Genomic DNA, 14,676 nt, shown 5'->3' with positions numbered 1-14,676 from the left:
AGGAGTTATGACATCTATCAGATCCCTGGTTCCTGAACAAATCAAATTTACTTTGTGGCTGAGCTGAGAAGTCATTATATCGAAATCCGTCTGTTCCCACTTTTCTATAATCTGATGAAAAACCTGTGGGTGATGAGACCATTCCAGGAATGGATGGATGGCATGCTTGCTTAGGTAGTTTGCTTCCAGTGCCAGGATGAATACCGCTGAAATTTTAGTAACATTTCGTTCTGCCCATCACAATATTTTGGTGGTCTTGGTGCCTCTCCTTTATGACAGTTGTGGCATTCTCTGAATCATTATAACCCTCCATCTTAGAAGAGCCTGTGCCTTTATTAGAGCATTTAAAACCACTCTAAATTCTAGAACATTGATGGAAAGTTTTGACTCTTGTCGGGACCAGACCCTACAGACAAAGTTCCAGAGTCATAGCTCTCCATTCTTGTAGACTTGCATCTGTACTATGGTCCTGTCCCAGATAATGGTGAAGGAACAATCCTATTGAGACTGTCCTCTTTCAGACACCAAAGGAGAGATTAACAAATCAGAGGTGATAGCATGTTGAAATGGAAGACTAAGAAATGGTTGGACTTAGACCATTTTTCTGGAATTTCGAATTGGAATGCTATTGAATGAAAACGTGTAAACTGCACTACCTCGAAAGTGGGCATTTTACTTTGGAATTTAATTCATAACAGAACTGATACCTGTCTGAGCAATAAGACGGGGTTACAAGTACCTGTATAGCGAGGATCTTTTCCTATGACAAAAAGACTCTCTGTAGTCTGGTATCAAAGAGAAGTTCCAAAAATATAATTTGTTGAGCAGGAGTCAATTGGATTTTTGGTAGATTATAAACCACCGATGGGATTCTATTGTCTGGCTGTCATCAACAAATGAGTCTGAAGAAGAGATGGGAATCCCACTTTGATAAGCAGGTTGTCTAAGTAAGGGACCACTGTCAACCCCTTTGATCTTAGCAGAGCAGCCATGACAAAGATTTTTGTAAACACCCTCGGTGCTGTTGCCAAGCCAAAGGATAAAGCCTGAACTAAATATTAAGATTTTTTAAATTATGCCCATTCCAGATTGGAGCATGTAGATATGCATCTTTTACGTCAATGGCAGACTAAAATTTGTTCTGCTTCATACCATTTATGACTGATCTTCAAGATTTCATCTTGAACCTGTCCTCCCACAGAAAAGTGTACCGGGTTTTCTGATTCAGGATGCGTCAAAAGGTCTCATCCGGTATTTTGTACAAGGAAAAGGTTTAGTAAAAACCCAACCCCCCTTTATCCTCCAGGACTGGAACAATGACTCCCGAGGAGAGCAGAAGACTGGATGGCTTTTTTTTAGAACCAATATCATTGTCCTGCCTTCCAAGTGACCGGTGTTAAAGAACCACTTGGGTGGGAACCTCAAGAAGTCTAAGATGTAGGCTCTCACTAACATTCCTCTCATCCAAATATCCAAAGAAGCATTTAACCATTGGTTCTGGAGTCTTAAAGTTAAGTGCCCAGCTACTGGACTAGCCTCTATACCCCAAAGTGGCAGTGTACCCCAAATAAGAAGAAAGAGGGAACAAAGTGCTTCAAGTTACAAGGTGAGCTAATTCTTCTACAAAGTATGCCTATTTGGTATTCTGGAGTGGTAGCTAATTAAATTTTGTGGCAAGTTAACATATAATTGTTATTGCATACTTTGGTATATTCATAATGTACTTTTTCTTTAATTTTTGGTTTATGTTCCCTTTTATACTGTACTTAAAATAAAGAAAAAATATACAAACAAAATAAAGTACTGTCCCAGGAGAAGATTGAAAAAAAATCACTTTGGTAGAGAATTTTTTTTTTTCATCAAACCCCAAATACTACAAAGACATGAAAACTGGTCTAATCTAATTTCCAAAAACTCCAGTCATTAAAAGAAAAAAATACACTGTTTAGCAAATCAGCCATGTCTAAATCAGTTTTATTTAGATCAAGGTACAAATTAGCTAAAATTTCTGATTGAATAGTCTTCCCTCCCACAAATGTAAAGCTAGTCACAATTTTATCACTTGGCAATCAATATGAAACAAATAAACAATATTCTCTGTTCAACAACTCTGGGGGAGCCGATGGAGCACCTTCAGCATGACTGGGGCCTGTTAGCGTGTATGATGACATTCACGGGCTAACCACTATCATCTTCCAGCCCCATATACTAACATATTCATAAATGTTGTAATAGTTTTTCATCCAATTATTATTGGCCACTACAGTATTTTACAGGCCAAATGCTGTGAAATTGGCTGCAATATCTCAGGGTGTGTGGTTACCATAATACATCTGGCTTACTTCTTTAACTGTGCCTTAAATGACATTAACACAGTTAGCATATCCAAATGATAATTATTAAAAGTAAATGCTATTAAAAAAACGATTCTCTCCTCAAAAAAAACAGGTAAGGGTGTTTGTCTTCTGATCCATTTGTTAACTATAACCTTATTTAAAAACATTGTACTGTTGTGGTAGAACAATTTTAAATCCAGGTAGAATTTCACTTAGCTTTATTAAACAAGCATTAATTTCATTAGTAAATATATTTACCGATGGCTTGGGTGTCTTTTTCTTTTTCTCTGCTCTTTCTTTTTCTTCAATCTCCAAGTTTTCTTTTTCTATCAGTGATATGAGAGTATTGCATCGTCTCTGTAGTTCCTACAAGATATAATAATGGAGTCAGAAATTGCTGCTGTGTATTAATAAATAATATAGCCAATCTACAGTGATTAAACAGCCAATAGCATAAATCTATGCTCTATTAATTAAAGAGGATTGCATGTGGGCTTTGCAGATTGACATTCGAATTAGAGTAGGCTTATTAGGCCTGAATGTCTTTTTTTATTTGTAATACAAGAAAAGCTGAATAATATGTTTTGCAACTTGTATATCTGCCCTCCACCATCCACCCAAGATCACCCCTCAAAACAAAGGAAACAATATGTAAATTCCTAAAGTCAGTGATTAAAAGCAGACCAGAGACATTAAGATTTGATCATTTAACCTGATCACCAAACATCCAGATCTGCTTTGGATTTCATGCCTCTCACGTAGTGTGGTTGGCAGAGGATTACACACAAGGGATAGAGGACGCTGCAATTTCAACTTCAAATGAATAAAAACTGACACTATGGCACATTATAACCCTTTCATTGAATAACATGTTTCCATTTTCCCCTAAAACACAGCTCAATCAAGCCTCATTTATGGTTTGCATTAATCATTAGAGTAAGGGTACATCAGAACTGTCTTTAATACTAATGGCACATTTGTGTGTATGTTTTTAATTTGAGTTTAATTTAATTTCTCACCACAAACTTCCTAGATCCAGAGTTCATAAAGAAAAAAGTTCTTACAAAATTGGAGAGAACACATGGAATGTGGGAGGACTATTTAACCAAGAAAAAGATATTGTACAATTGTTTTCCTTAGTTACATGAGGAATTCAGTTAAAGTTTCAGTCTTGCCTTCTTTTTAAGGTTTACGCATTTTACAATTCAATAAAATATATTTTTATTTTTTTCCTTTGACAGCATCATGAACAATGTATCATGTACAGTATAATTAGCTTTATATTCACATTTACATACTTTAATATTTAATTTAACATTTTTAATTATTTAGTTTCCATTGGTTACTAGTGTTAATTAAATTATAAGGTTCAAATGAGTTATGCAAATAATAATAAAAAGATCTCCTTCAAAGACTATATATCCTTTTTGATACAAGATAGATTGAGAGCATTCATTTTAATATGATCAGGCTAATGTTAGTCAATAATGAATACTAATTGTTTGTTAGAAATAAAGTTTATTGATAAATTGTAAACAGCAAATCAGGGCTGATTCAAAAAAATAATAATTTTTATATGCGGAATAAATGTTAATATTTTTGCAATGAAAATAAAAAAATAAATAAACATATTAATTAAATGTGTTATAGAGATTTTATTTGGTTTTCTTGTAATAATTAGTCCCATGCTTGCTGGCAGGTGAGATTGCACCATATGATATATAAGATGCCTATGATGCACCCATGAGATATGCCATTCATAAAGCACTTTGTTGCCAAACACGTATTATTTGGGCTTCAGAACGTAAATTAACCACATTGACCATTTCTGGCCTGGCAGTATTATATTACCAGCAGCGTCCACCGCATCACGTACACTTTACAAAGTCTTCCAATTAAATTAAAGATGTAAGAAATTATGACAACTATAACAACTATTGCAAAAATACACTTAAATTGTTGTGGTTATTAAACCTAAGGGAAATGATTGCTTCCAAACATAAAATCCATAAACTCCTGTAACAGTAAAACGCAGTCTCAGTCATCCCTTCCTCTATAAGGTATTAGGTCATAGCTTAGTTTTTTACCAATCAGTCTGAAGTCAAAGTCATAAGCCAAAGATCCAAATGTGAGTTCCTTTATTCAGACATGCAGCCATAGGAACCTTAAATAATGCATTTACACATTCTTATATATCTTTTTGCTACTGGGCAAATTTTAGTAACACACCATGCGTTAGGACTCCCCCCTATATAGAATTTGACCTTGCAGGTGTCCACAACACATCTTTTATCTGGTTTTCTCCTACCAGTCAAACACTAATAATGTCTTATCTCCCTCCCTCTACAAATAGTTGAACAGATTATCTTTCCCTGTAGGATATGAACCTGTATGAACAATTTAAAGTATATATATATATATATATATATATATATATATATATATATATATATACATACATACACATATATATACATTGATTGCTTGAATTCAGTCAAAAGCTATTGGGTGGCCAAATTGGTAAAACTGTTATATGAAGATGTTCACAGAATTGGAATAACACTAGTGTACTTAATCTTTTAGGAAGCACTGTTTAAAGCTTTCTGTTCCTGTTTGCTTTCCCTCTAGTCTATGCTTCCCTCCAAGCACTGCTCTATAGTTGCACGTACTAGAATAAATGCTAGGTGAAGTTCATTACATGCCAGGTACCTGGTGAACACTGTGGTTAATAACACTCAGTGGCTACTTCATTAGATACACATGTACGTTAATGCAAATATCTAATAAGCCAATCATGTGGCAGCAAATCAATGCATAAAACCATGCAGACATGGTGAAGAGGTTCAGCTGCTGTTCGGATCAACCCCAGAATGGAGAAGAAATGTGATCTAATTGACAGTGTTATGATTGTTGCTGCCAGGCACAGTGGTTTGAGTATCTCAGGAACTGCTGAACTCCTGGAATTCCCATGCACAACAGTCTCTAAAGTTTAAAGAAAATGGTGCGTAAAACAAAAACCATCCAGTGAGCAGCAATTCTGTCAGCGAAAGTTCCTTTTTAATGAGAGAGGTCAGAGGAGAATGGCTAGTCTGATTCAAGCTGACAGGAAGGCGACAGTAATTCAAATAACCATGCATTACAACAGTGGTATGCAGAAGAGCATCTTTACATGCACAAAATGTTGAACTTTGAAGTGGAGGGGCTACAGCAATGAAGACCACACCAGGTTCCTCCTCCACGTCAGCTAACAAAAGAAAACTACGGCTACAATGGGCACAGGCTCACAAAAACTGGACAGTTAAAGATTGAAAAAAATGCACTCTGTATTAAAAAAATAGGAACCTTGGCTTCATACCAATCAGCCACAGCATTAATACCACTGCCAAATGAAGTGAATAACATTGATTATCTTGTTACAATGGCACATGTCACTGGATGGGATATATTAGGTAACAAGTCAACCATGAATTCTGGAAGCAGAAAAAAGGGGCTAGCATAAGGATCTGTGTGACTTTGATAAGGGTCAAATTGTGATGGAAGGCCAACTGGGTCAGTGCATATCCAAAATGGCAGGTCTTGTGGGGTGTTCCTGGTATGCAGTGGTACCTATCAAAAGTGTTCCAAGGAAGGGCAACCGGTTAACCGATTACTGGGACATAGGCACCCAAGGCTCAAAGATGCGCGTGGGAGCGAAGGTTAGCCTGTCTGGTCCAATCCCACAGAACTACTACTGTAGCACAAAGTACTGAAAATGTTAATGCTGGCTATGATAGAAAGGTGTCAGAACACACAGAGCATAACAGCTTGCTGTGTATGGGTCTGCATAGCCGCAAACCAGAGTGTTCATGTTGAATCCTGACCACCTCCGAAAGCGCCTACAATGGACATGTGGTCTGATAAATCACGTTTTCTTTTACATCATGTGGACGAAGGGTTGCGTGTGCGCTGTTTACCTGGGGAAGAGATGGCATCAGGATGCACTATGGGAAGAAAACAAGTCGGCAGAGGCAGTGTAATGCCTTGGGTACTGGCATTTACGTGGATGTTACTCTGACACGCACCACCTACCTAAACATTGTTGTTTTACGCATGCATTTTAAAATAGCTAAATGTATTGTGACAAACAAGAAATCAAATTAATTCCAGATCAACAAAGGTACATTGCCTTCAGTTTACAAAGATCTTTCCTTTTCCTATCTATTTTTCGTTATCCAGTAAAAGTCAAATATTAGTTCTATAAGTAGTGACAAAACCTAATAGAAAATATTGAGAAAGAAACACATCAAGTGTTATATATTGTGATAAGAGCACACTTCTGGTGAAACACATGTGAACAACTTCTTGCCTTTTAACTTTGTTTTAATGTCAGGATGGTAAAGCACTTGACAACTTAAAGATTGCATAGTTTCTTGTGACCCTAAACACTAAATAAACAGAGACCAGCTCTCTAGACACCAGCCAGCTTTTCTAGCACCGGTCACACTGAACAGAGAAACAAACTGGTTTTTCTATCTGACACTTCTCCCAGAGCCCTAGCTTGATGGGCAAAAGCCACTCTCACCATCCCTTTAAAAGTTTTTATCAGCTACTTCTGTTTGATTACTCTTACTGCAGACAGACCCTGTAGCTGTGGAAAAAGTCACTTCCAAACCATGTTAAGTTAATTCAGACTCTATACCATTATCTTGTTACACATATATCCTTCACCTGTTTATCTTTAAACTAGGTGCACTGTTACACAAATGTGTTATTCTTCTTGCATATTTTCCCTGTAAATTGTCAGCTAAATCTTTCCCTTTGTCAATATATATATATATATATATATATATATATATATATATATATATATGTTTTTCTCTTGTCCATAGGCTTTAATTGTGTACAATCTAAAACCACTGTCTGTTTATTTTTTCGAGGACATCACACATGTATTACTATTGAGCGACATCTAGTGCCAGGCTAAATTATTAGCATTTACAGCAAAATTATTCTGCATATTAGTAGATTAGCAACATTTAATTTTAGGCTACTATAAAAGTCTTGCTTAGGATAAAAGAGACTCATGAAGAAGTCATACACATCTACCATCAAAGAAAAAAAACTAAAAATAATTTATCCTTGAGAATTTTTATTCTATTTTAGCAGGCGATATTGACTTCTTCATAAAGTGTAAGTATGAAAAATTGTCTTGGTGATAAATGTGTATTATTTGTATTTAACAATAAAAAAAATTGCCTTATACCACAATAGCAGTACAGCGAACCTGGTGCTTTATTGTAAACTCTGACCTTGTTTTCCATTTCTTGAGTGTATTGTGATGCATCCACTAACCACGAGCCATGCAATAAGCAGATGTGCGCTGAGGCTGAGAGACAGACATGCTATGTATGTAATTTTATTAGCCTACTAAATTAATTCAGTTAACTGATGCATTTTCCATTTTCAGCTAAATAAAGGATTGTGATATTTTCTCACGAAATAAGAGGCGATTGTGCAATACAATTTAGTTTTTTTGTGTACGCCATAACCCTTTGATTTCCAATGTCCCTAGTCAAAGGCAAATACTATGAAAGTATTGTATTTTTATCAGATGTATATATCAATGGATGTAATGTCTTCAACCTTTAAATAATATGATAAATTAATTTTATGTCCACAAGCTCCCCTTCCCTCAGCTAGGAGAACTGCAGGTGTCCCATACCAGATATCTGTGCAACTCTGGAGTACTGTCCTCCATAGTACTGGATCCACATTGACAATATGGACTGTAAGTTTAGATCACAGGCAATGATAGCACAGGGCCTTTATTTTGTTCCAATTTATTGCCCCAATTTATTCAAGCTTTGGGCTTCTCAAAGGTACATGTTTTTCTGTTATATCACTTGCACCAGTTACAGGGCAGGTGTTAAGTGCCGACTGACAGTGACGATGGTCAATGTATGCATGATAGAACATGTGTTTGCAATCAACTGTAAAGATGCATTTTATGCACAGTGCACATTAATAATACCCTGATAAATGTATATAAATGGAAAAAAAAAGTTTTCTCATTAATGGCTATATTATTAACTGATGACAATAACTGATTTTTCTATTTATATTCCATGTAATTATTGGATGTAACCTGAAGTGTATTGTGTCTGTTAGAGCAGAGCATACCTAGACCCAAATTCAACAAGGGATGTTTCTTTAGATCCGCTCCTTGTTGAATACAGACTTGCGTATGGCTGAATGAATCAGGGCTTAGATCCTTATCACATAACACAGAACAGAAGCATTACATTATAGCTGTACAGCAATACATCTCTATAAATTCTACATCTCTTACAAACCAATTTCTGTAATCAGGCACACCATTTACTTCTATGATCACAGTATATTGCCTTATTATTAGCACAATATCTCTTACTATGAACTACATTATTAGCTCAATACAAACTAATGTTCCAAAACAAATCCACAGATTATGCAATATATTAAGCACATTATCCCTCACTATATACTCCATTTCATCAACACTACCACAGAATTTCACATTACAAACTGCCTTCCATTCAATTTATTCAAACACAGCACTGTAAAGGGGGCACAGTGTGATAAGGGGGACTGTGTGATGAAGGGATAAGTAACATAAAGTGCACAGTGTAATGAGGAGGACAGTGTGAAAAGGGGTCCAGCGCAAAGAAAGGGGCCCAGTGTAATGAAGTGGGTTCAGTGTGATGAAGAGGCCAGCAGTGTGAGGTAGGGGGCAGAGTATGACAAGAGGGCCAGTGTGATAAGAGGGCCCAGTGTGATGAAGGGGATACAGTGTGATCAAGGAAAGCAATATGATGAAGTGGAACACTGTGATGATGGGGCAAACATATCTGTTATTGTTTTCTATTATAGTTGAGATTTTATAGCTATATAGCAAAGAACAAACCTGACCGACTTGTATCCTAAAATACATTAAATCAGGAATGTAGATCCGGCCCCTGGAATTGAGATAACATGCATGGCTGAAACTTAAGCCAATATGTTAGAAAATTGAATATCCTTATCACACAACCACTTGAGAACTGACAGATTAATAACAGAGTTGACACTCTCCCTTAGGATGTAAGCTCACATGAGCAGGGCCTTCTTCCCTCCTGTTTTCTTACCCGTTCTTCTGCTCCGTGTTTATTGCATCAGTCTGCCTGTATTTTCTGAAGTATTGGTACTTTTTGTTTATCGTTCTGTACTGTTATACCCTGTATAGTCTACTGTTTGTACTATGTGCGGCGCTGAAGAAATCTTGTGGCGCCTAACAAATAAATGATAATAATAATAATAAAAATTAATAGCAAAGGGCAGCTTACTAAATAACAAAGTCAGATAAGAGGGATATGGAAAAATAATAAACAGGTCTCCTCCTAAACAAGTTCCCGACGTTCAGTAATATCACAAATTTTGTACTATATATATATATATATATATATATATATATATATATATATAGTGTGTGTATATATATATATATATATATATATATATGTATGTGTGTAAAAAATATAAATATAATTAAAATATAAAAAAATATGTTGCACTCGCACACTTGGCTCAAACATGTAGCTTATTCTGAACAATCTTTTAAATAAGCTATTTCCAGGTGACATGCCAGTTAAAGTGTTTCTTTATCTCTTACACTTTTTTTGCTAGTATGTAATATAGGCCAGATACCACACACATAAGCCGTTGAACAATTAAAGGGAAAATACATATTAGCACTGAGCGTATAAATTGCTGGAAAAGGCAGAGGGTAGAGAGGGAAGCGGAAGGTGGAAGAGCTCCTAATAGAGAGCAGTAAAAGAATAATTAATGTAATATATCATTCTTATTTTGCAGTATCTGTCCTTGCACAAACAAATGTGTCATATTTTATGAAATGGGTCCAAATAGGTGTCATTTAGTTTTTTTCCCCTAAAACAGAACACAATGTGACTCAGCTTACATAACCTCCAACACACAGATAAAATGTTTAGATACATGTCATGAATTCTCACAGGTGTTTTGTACTTCTTAAACATTATCTTGTATGTCTTTAAATACAGCATTACAAATAATTGAACCCAAGAGAATATTTATGTCTGTGTATTTAGATATTAAGAAATTTGGAATTACGTCTTCGCAATTGAGACAATCAAAACATATTCCGTGTATTAGTGAAGGTTACATTGCTTGATCAGGTTCAGGTAAAGTGCCAGATTTGTAAATATGACCACAAAAGATTATGGAAGCAGGTGCCTTTCTTGCAGTTTTTCATCTAATAAATATAAGCAAACTAGTTTAATATATCCTCACACAAGAACAAGCCATACTGGCCCACACTTTTCTGAAGCTACCCTTAAAACTAGCTGGCAGAAGGATGGTGGAGGAATGATGACATATCCAATGAGCAACAAAATCCTCAATATTTCTCAGCTACCAATTTCTTAAATAATAGGATGATGAATTCAAAGAGATATGGGAACCGTATTTGATTTGAAGTAATTGTTTTGGTGTATACAAGAAAAGTAATTCAAGGATAGTCTCATTTACACTTAAGATTATTATGTTTCTCTTCTGAAAACCTGTGTGGTATGTGACACATTCAATGCCAGCATACGTAAATATGTCTATATATATGCATGCTCTAAAAACAGAACGAGTGTAGGTATAAAAAAATCTATGTACCAAATGAAGTCTATATACAATAATAATATAAGCTGATTGTACATACCATGGCAGTTCTTGACTTGATAAACCAATCAAACCTAAATTGTGGGGCATTGCGAACGCACTGCCGTAGTTCTTCATATACATTTTCTTTGTCAAAACCCATTTTATGCAGCATGCATATCAGAAACCTGTCTTCTTCCTCTGTGTAGTTCTTTCCTTTGTTAGTCCCATACTGTATCCTCAGCTGATGAAAAGGTGCCTTGTACCTTGCAATCTAAATAGAGCAGAACAGTGAGTTCAGTAATCATGAATTATCTGTTTTTATTAATAAGCACAAACATGGTTATTTCCACACAAACCACTCTTCTCATACATTTGCGTCTTGCCTTCTGGGGGTAAATGTATGAACCTCCGGATTCTTCAACTCCGGCGAGTTCAGCGTCTTCAGCGCTTAAATTTAAAGCGGCGCTGCCTTGTAAAGGGAAGTCTCCTTTTACAAGGCAGCGCCGCTTTAAATTTAAGCGCTGAAGACGCTGAACTCGCCGGAGTTGAAGAATCCGGAGGTTCATACATTTACCCCCTGATGTCTGATCAAATGTCATTAGATGTCAAATGTTGCTTTTATCCTGCAGTTTAACAAACTACAGACAGTTTATATAGGAAAAGTAAAACCAAAGAAATAGATCAAACTTTTTTTCTGTGTTCGTAATACTGCTTTAAATATATTGTAATGTGTTCCAGTTTCAATAAAGTATATTTCTGCCTGTGCTGTGGTATCTCTGCTTGCTAACACTACATTTTGCTTCTACAACATTGTTTTGTGCATGAAAGTACAGCAATTATATTAAAAATGTTTGCATGCAACTGACAGATCTTGGGCACATTTCTTATCATATAAAGTATAAATAGAAAGAAATGCAAGGCTGCATCTATCCATCTGAATGGTCTAACTTATGCATAATGCATATCTATTGTACATATCTATTGTATAATTAACTAAGTGCACATATAAATATATCCAGTCTAGAGACATGTAGAAGTGAGCAAAGCTGCAGGGAAATGTTTAAATCAACAATGCCTTTTTGTAGGTGTGACGTTCTGGCGATAGAATATTCCAGTTTCGCCATTCTGCACTGTATTTGTAAATTTACTATTTAGCAGAATTTGTAGTCTCTAAATAGAGCTGGGACAATAGTATATTCATTCTGCTATGTGGTATAGTTGGGGTAAGATTGGAAATTCCTTCTGAAATAAAAATAATAGGTGAAATTCACTGCAGAACACTTAAGGCCAAATGACATCAGAGACATGTGAAATTCTGTGTCCAAATGAGGAATAAGGAATATTCTATGGAACACATTTGAGAAATCATTACTTATGTGCATGTTTAGATAATATAATATGCTTTGTAATGCTTTCCTTGCAGACCAAGGGATATATTTACTAGACTGCGGGTTTGAAAAAGTGGAGATGTTGCCTATAGCAACCAGACTCTAGCTGTCATTTTGTAGAATGCACTAACTAAATGAATGCTAGAATCTGATTGGTTGCTATAGGCAACATCTCCACTTTTCCAAACCCGCAGTTTAGTAAATCTAGCCCCACATCTTTGATACTCCCATGGCAGTACGAAAAAGATTTGGTCACCCAATTGCAAGAAATTACTAAATGACAGCTAGAATCTGATTGGTTGCTATAGGCAACATCTCCCCTTGTTAAAACATGCAGTTTAGTAAATATACTCCCCTGTGTTGTAGACCATTCATGCTGTGACTGTTAAAAAAACCATACCCCTAGGGGTATATTTACTAAACTGCAGGTTTGAAAAAGTGGAGATGTTGCCTATAGCAACCAATCAGATTCTAGCTCTCATCTATTTAGTACATTCTACAAAATGACAGCTAGAATCTGATTGGTTGCTATAGGCAACATCTCCACTCTTTCAAACCCGCAGTTTAGTAAATCTAGCCCCTAGTGTTTTTTAAAGCCTGTTAGCAGACAAAAGAAAAATCAAGTTTAGTATAATCTGTGTACAAAGCAGTCACTATAGACTAAATGTAGTACTTTACAGTATGAGCCTATATACAGTTAGGAGTAAAGCAAAAAAAATGAGCGAATTTGCACTTGGACAAACCATATTGTTTGCAAGGTGTGCACACATAAACTAGACAGCTTCATTTTTAAACAGCAATTCAGTGTTAAGCAAAGACACGCCCCTCACAACTCTAAATCTATCCATAGATTTTAAATTTACCCCCCTTTACCGTACAACAAGATATAAATGTGGTCTTTTTTTATTTTGCTCCTCTAAATGAGAACCTACCAGGTACGTTCACCAGTAAAGTACAAATATTGTAACAAACATCAATGGATTGACCAAAATAATTGGTAAAAAATGCTTACGTTTTTAAAATTTTGGTCTGTGCTCCGTCTTTCACTACTCCTATATTAACAGACATTGGGCCTGATTCAAGAAGGAGCGTAAATGCCTATACGTGCCATATTTTGCGTGAAATCGTTCTGCGCATGCACAGAACCAGACTACATGCCAGTGAACGCAGCAACATCCAATTCATCTTGGAGCAAAATTTTTTCTTATGCGTTCTGCTGGGACTTTATATTCCACATACACTGATTAGCCACAACATTAAAACCCCCTGCCTAATATTGTGTAGTTCCCCCTCATGCTGACAAAACAACTGTGACCCGTCAAAGCATGGACTCCACAAGATCCCTGAAGGTATACTGCGGTATCTAGCATCAAGACGTTAGCAGAAGATCCTTTAAGTTCTGTAAGTTTGCGAGGTGGGGCCTGAATGGCTATGATTTGTTTTTCCAGCATATCCCACAGATGGGAACTTGGAGGTCAAGTCAACACCTTGAACTCCTTGTCATGTTTATCAAACGATTCCAAAACAATTCTTGCAGTGTGGCTGGGTGCATTATCTTGATAATAGAGGCCATTACCTTTAGGGAATACCATTGCCATGAAGGGCTATAGTTGGTCTGCATCAATGTTTAGGTAGGTGGTACGTATCAAAGTAACATCCATATGAATGCCAGGCAGGGCCGCCTTCAGAAAAAATCGGGCCCAGTACGGGCCCCCGTGCCACCCGGGCCCCCCCCCATGAGCGGGCCCCCCCCATGAGCAACACATACTTACCTGGGGCCCGCCACTGGTCTCCGCTATTCTGTCTTCAGCCTGGCTCTGTCTGTGACAGATCACATGATCGCAGGGGGAATGATTCCTCCACCCCTGCGATCGGATCCTGGTGCCTGGCTGTCACGGTGACAGCCAGGCTGAAGACAGAATAGTGGAGACCAGCGGCAGGCCCCAGGTAAGTCTTTGCTGAGCTGTTGTATCGGGCCCCCTGGTGAGCCGGGGCCCGGTACAACAGTACCCCCCGTACCCCCCTGATGGCGGCCCTGATGCCAGGACCCAAGGCTTCCCAGCAGCACATTGCCCAGAGCATCACACTGCCTTTGCCGATTTACCTTCTTCCCATAGAGCATCCTGATGCCATCTCTTCCCCAGTTAAATGACACACATACTGACTACAGGATGTAAAAGAAAGTATGATTCATCAGACCAGGTCACCTTCTTCTACTGCTCCATGGTCAAGTTCTGGTGCTCATTTTAGGCGCTTTCGGTGGTGGACAC

The 14,676-nt window shown here is 37.0% G+C and overlaps 1 protein-coding gene across 2 annotated transcripts in view; it reads right to left on the bottom strand.

Moving 5' to 3' along the window:
• Positions 1–14,676, bottom strand: part of SMARCA1 (SNF2 related chromatin remodeling ATPase 1) — a 150,499-nt gene that overhangs the window by 2,793 nt on the left and 133,030 nt on the right. For both annotated transcript variants that reach the window (XM_075184360.1, XM_075184359.1), the window contains 2 exons: positions 11,077–11,289; positions 2,595–2,702 (listed from right to left, as the gene is read on the bottom strand). In XM_075184360.1, the coding sequence (XP_075040461.1) occupies positions 2,595–2,702; positions 11,077–11,289 (321 nt within the window). The remainder of the gene's footprint in view (positions 1–2,594; positions 2,703–11,076; positions 11,290–14,676) is intronic.

The sequence above is a fragment of the Mixophyes fleayi genome, chromosome 9, assembly GCF_038048845.1.
Source record: "Mixophyes fleayi isolate aMixFle1 chromosome 9, aMixFle1.hap1, whole genome shotgun sequence".
In the NCBI taxonomy this organism is placed as follows: domain Eukaryota; kingdom Metazoa; phylum Chordata; class Amphibia; order Anura; family Limnodynastidae; genus Mixophyes; species Mixophyes fleayi.
This window is presented reverse-complemented; position numbering and strand designations above follow the sequence as displayed.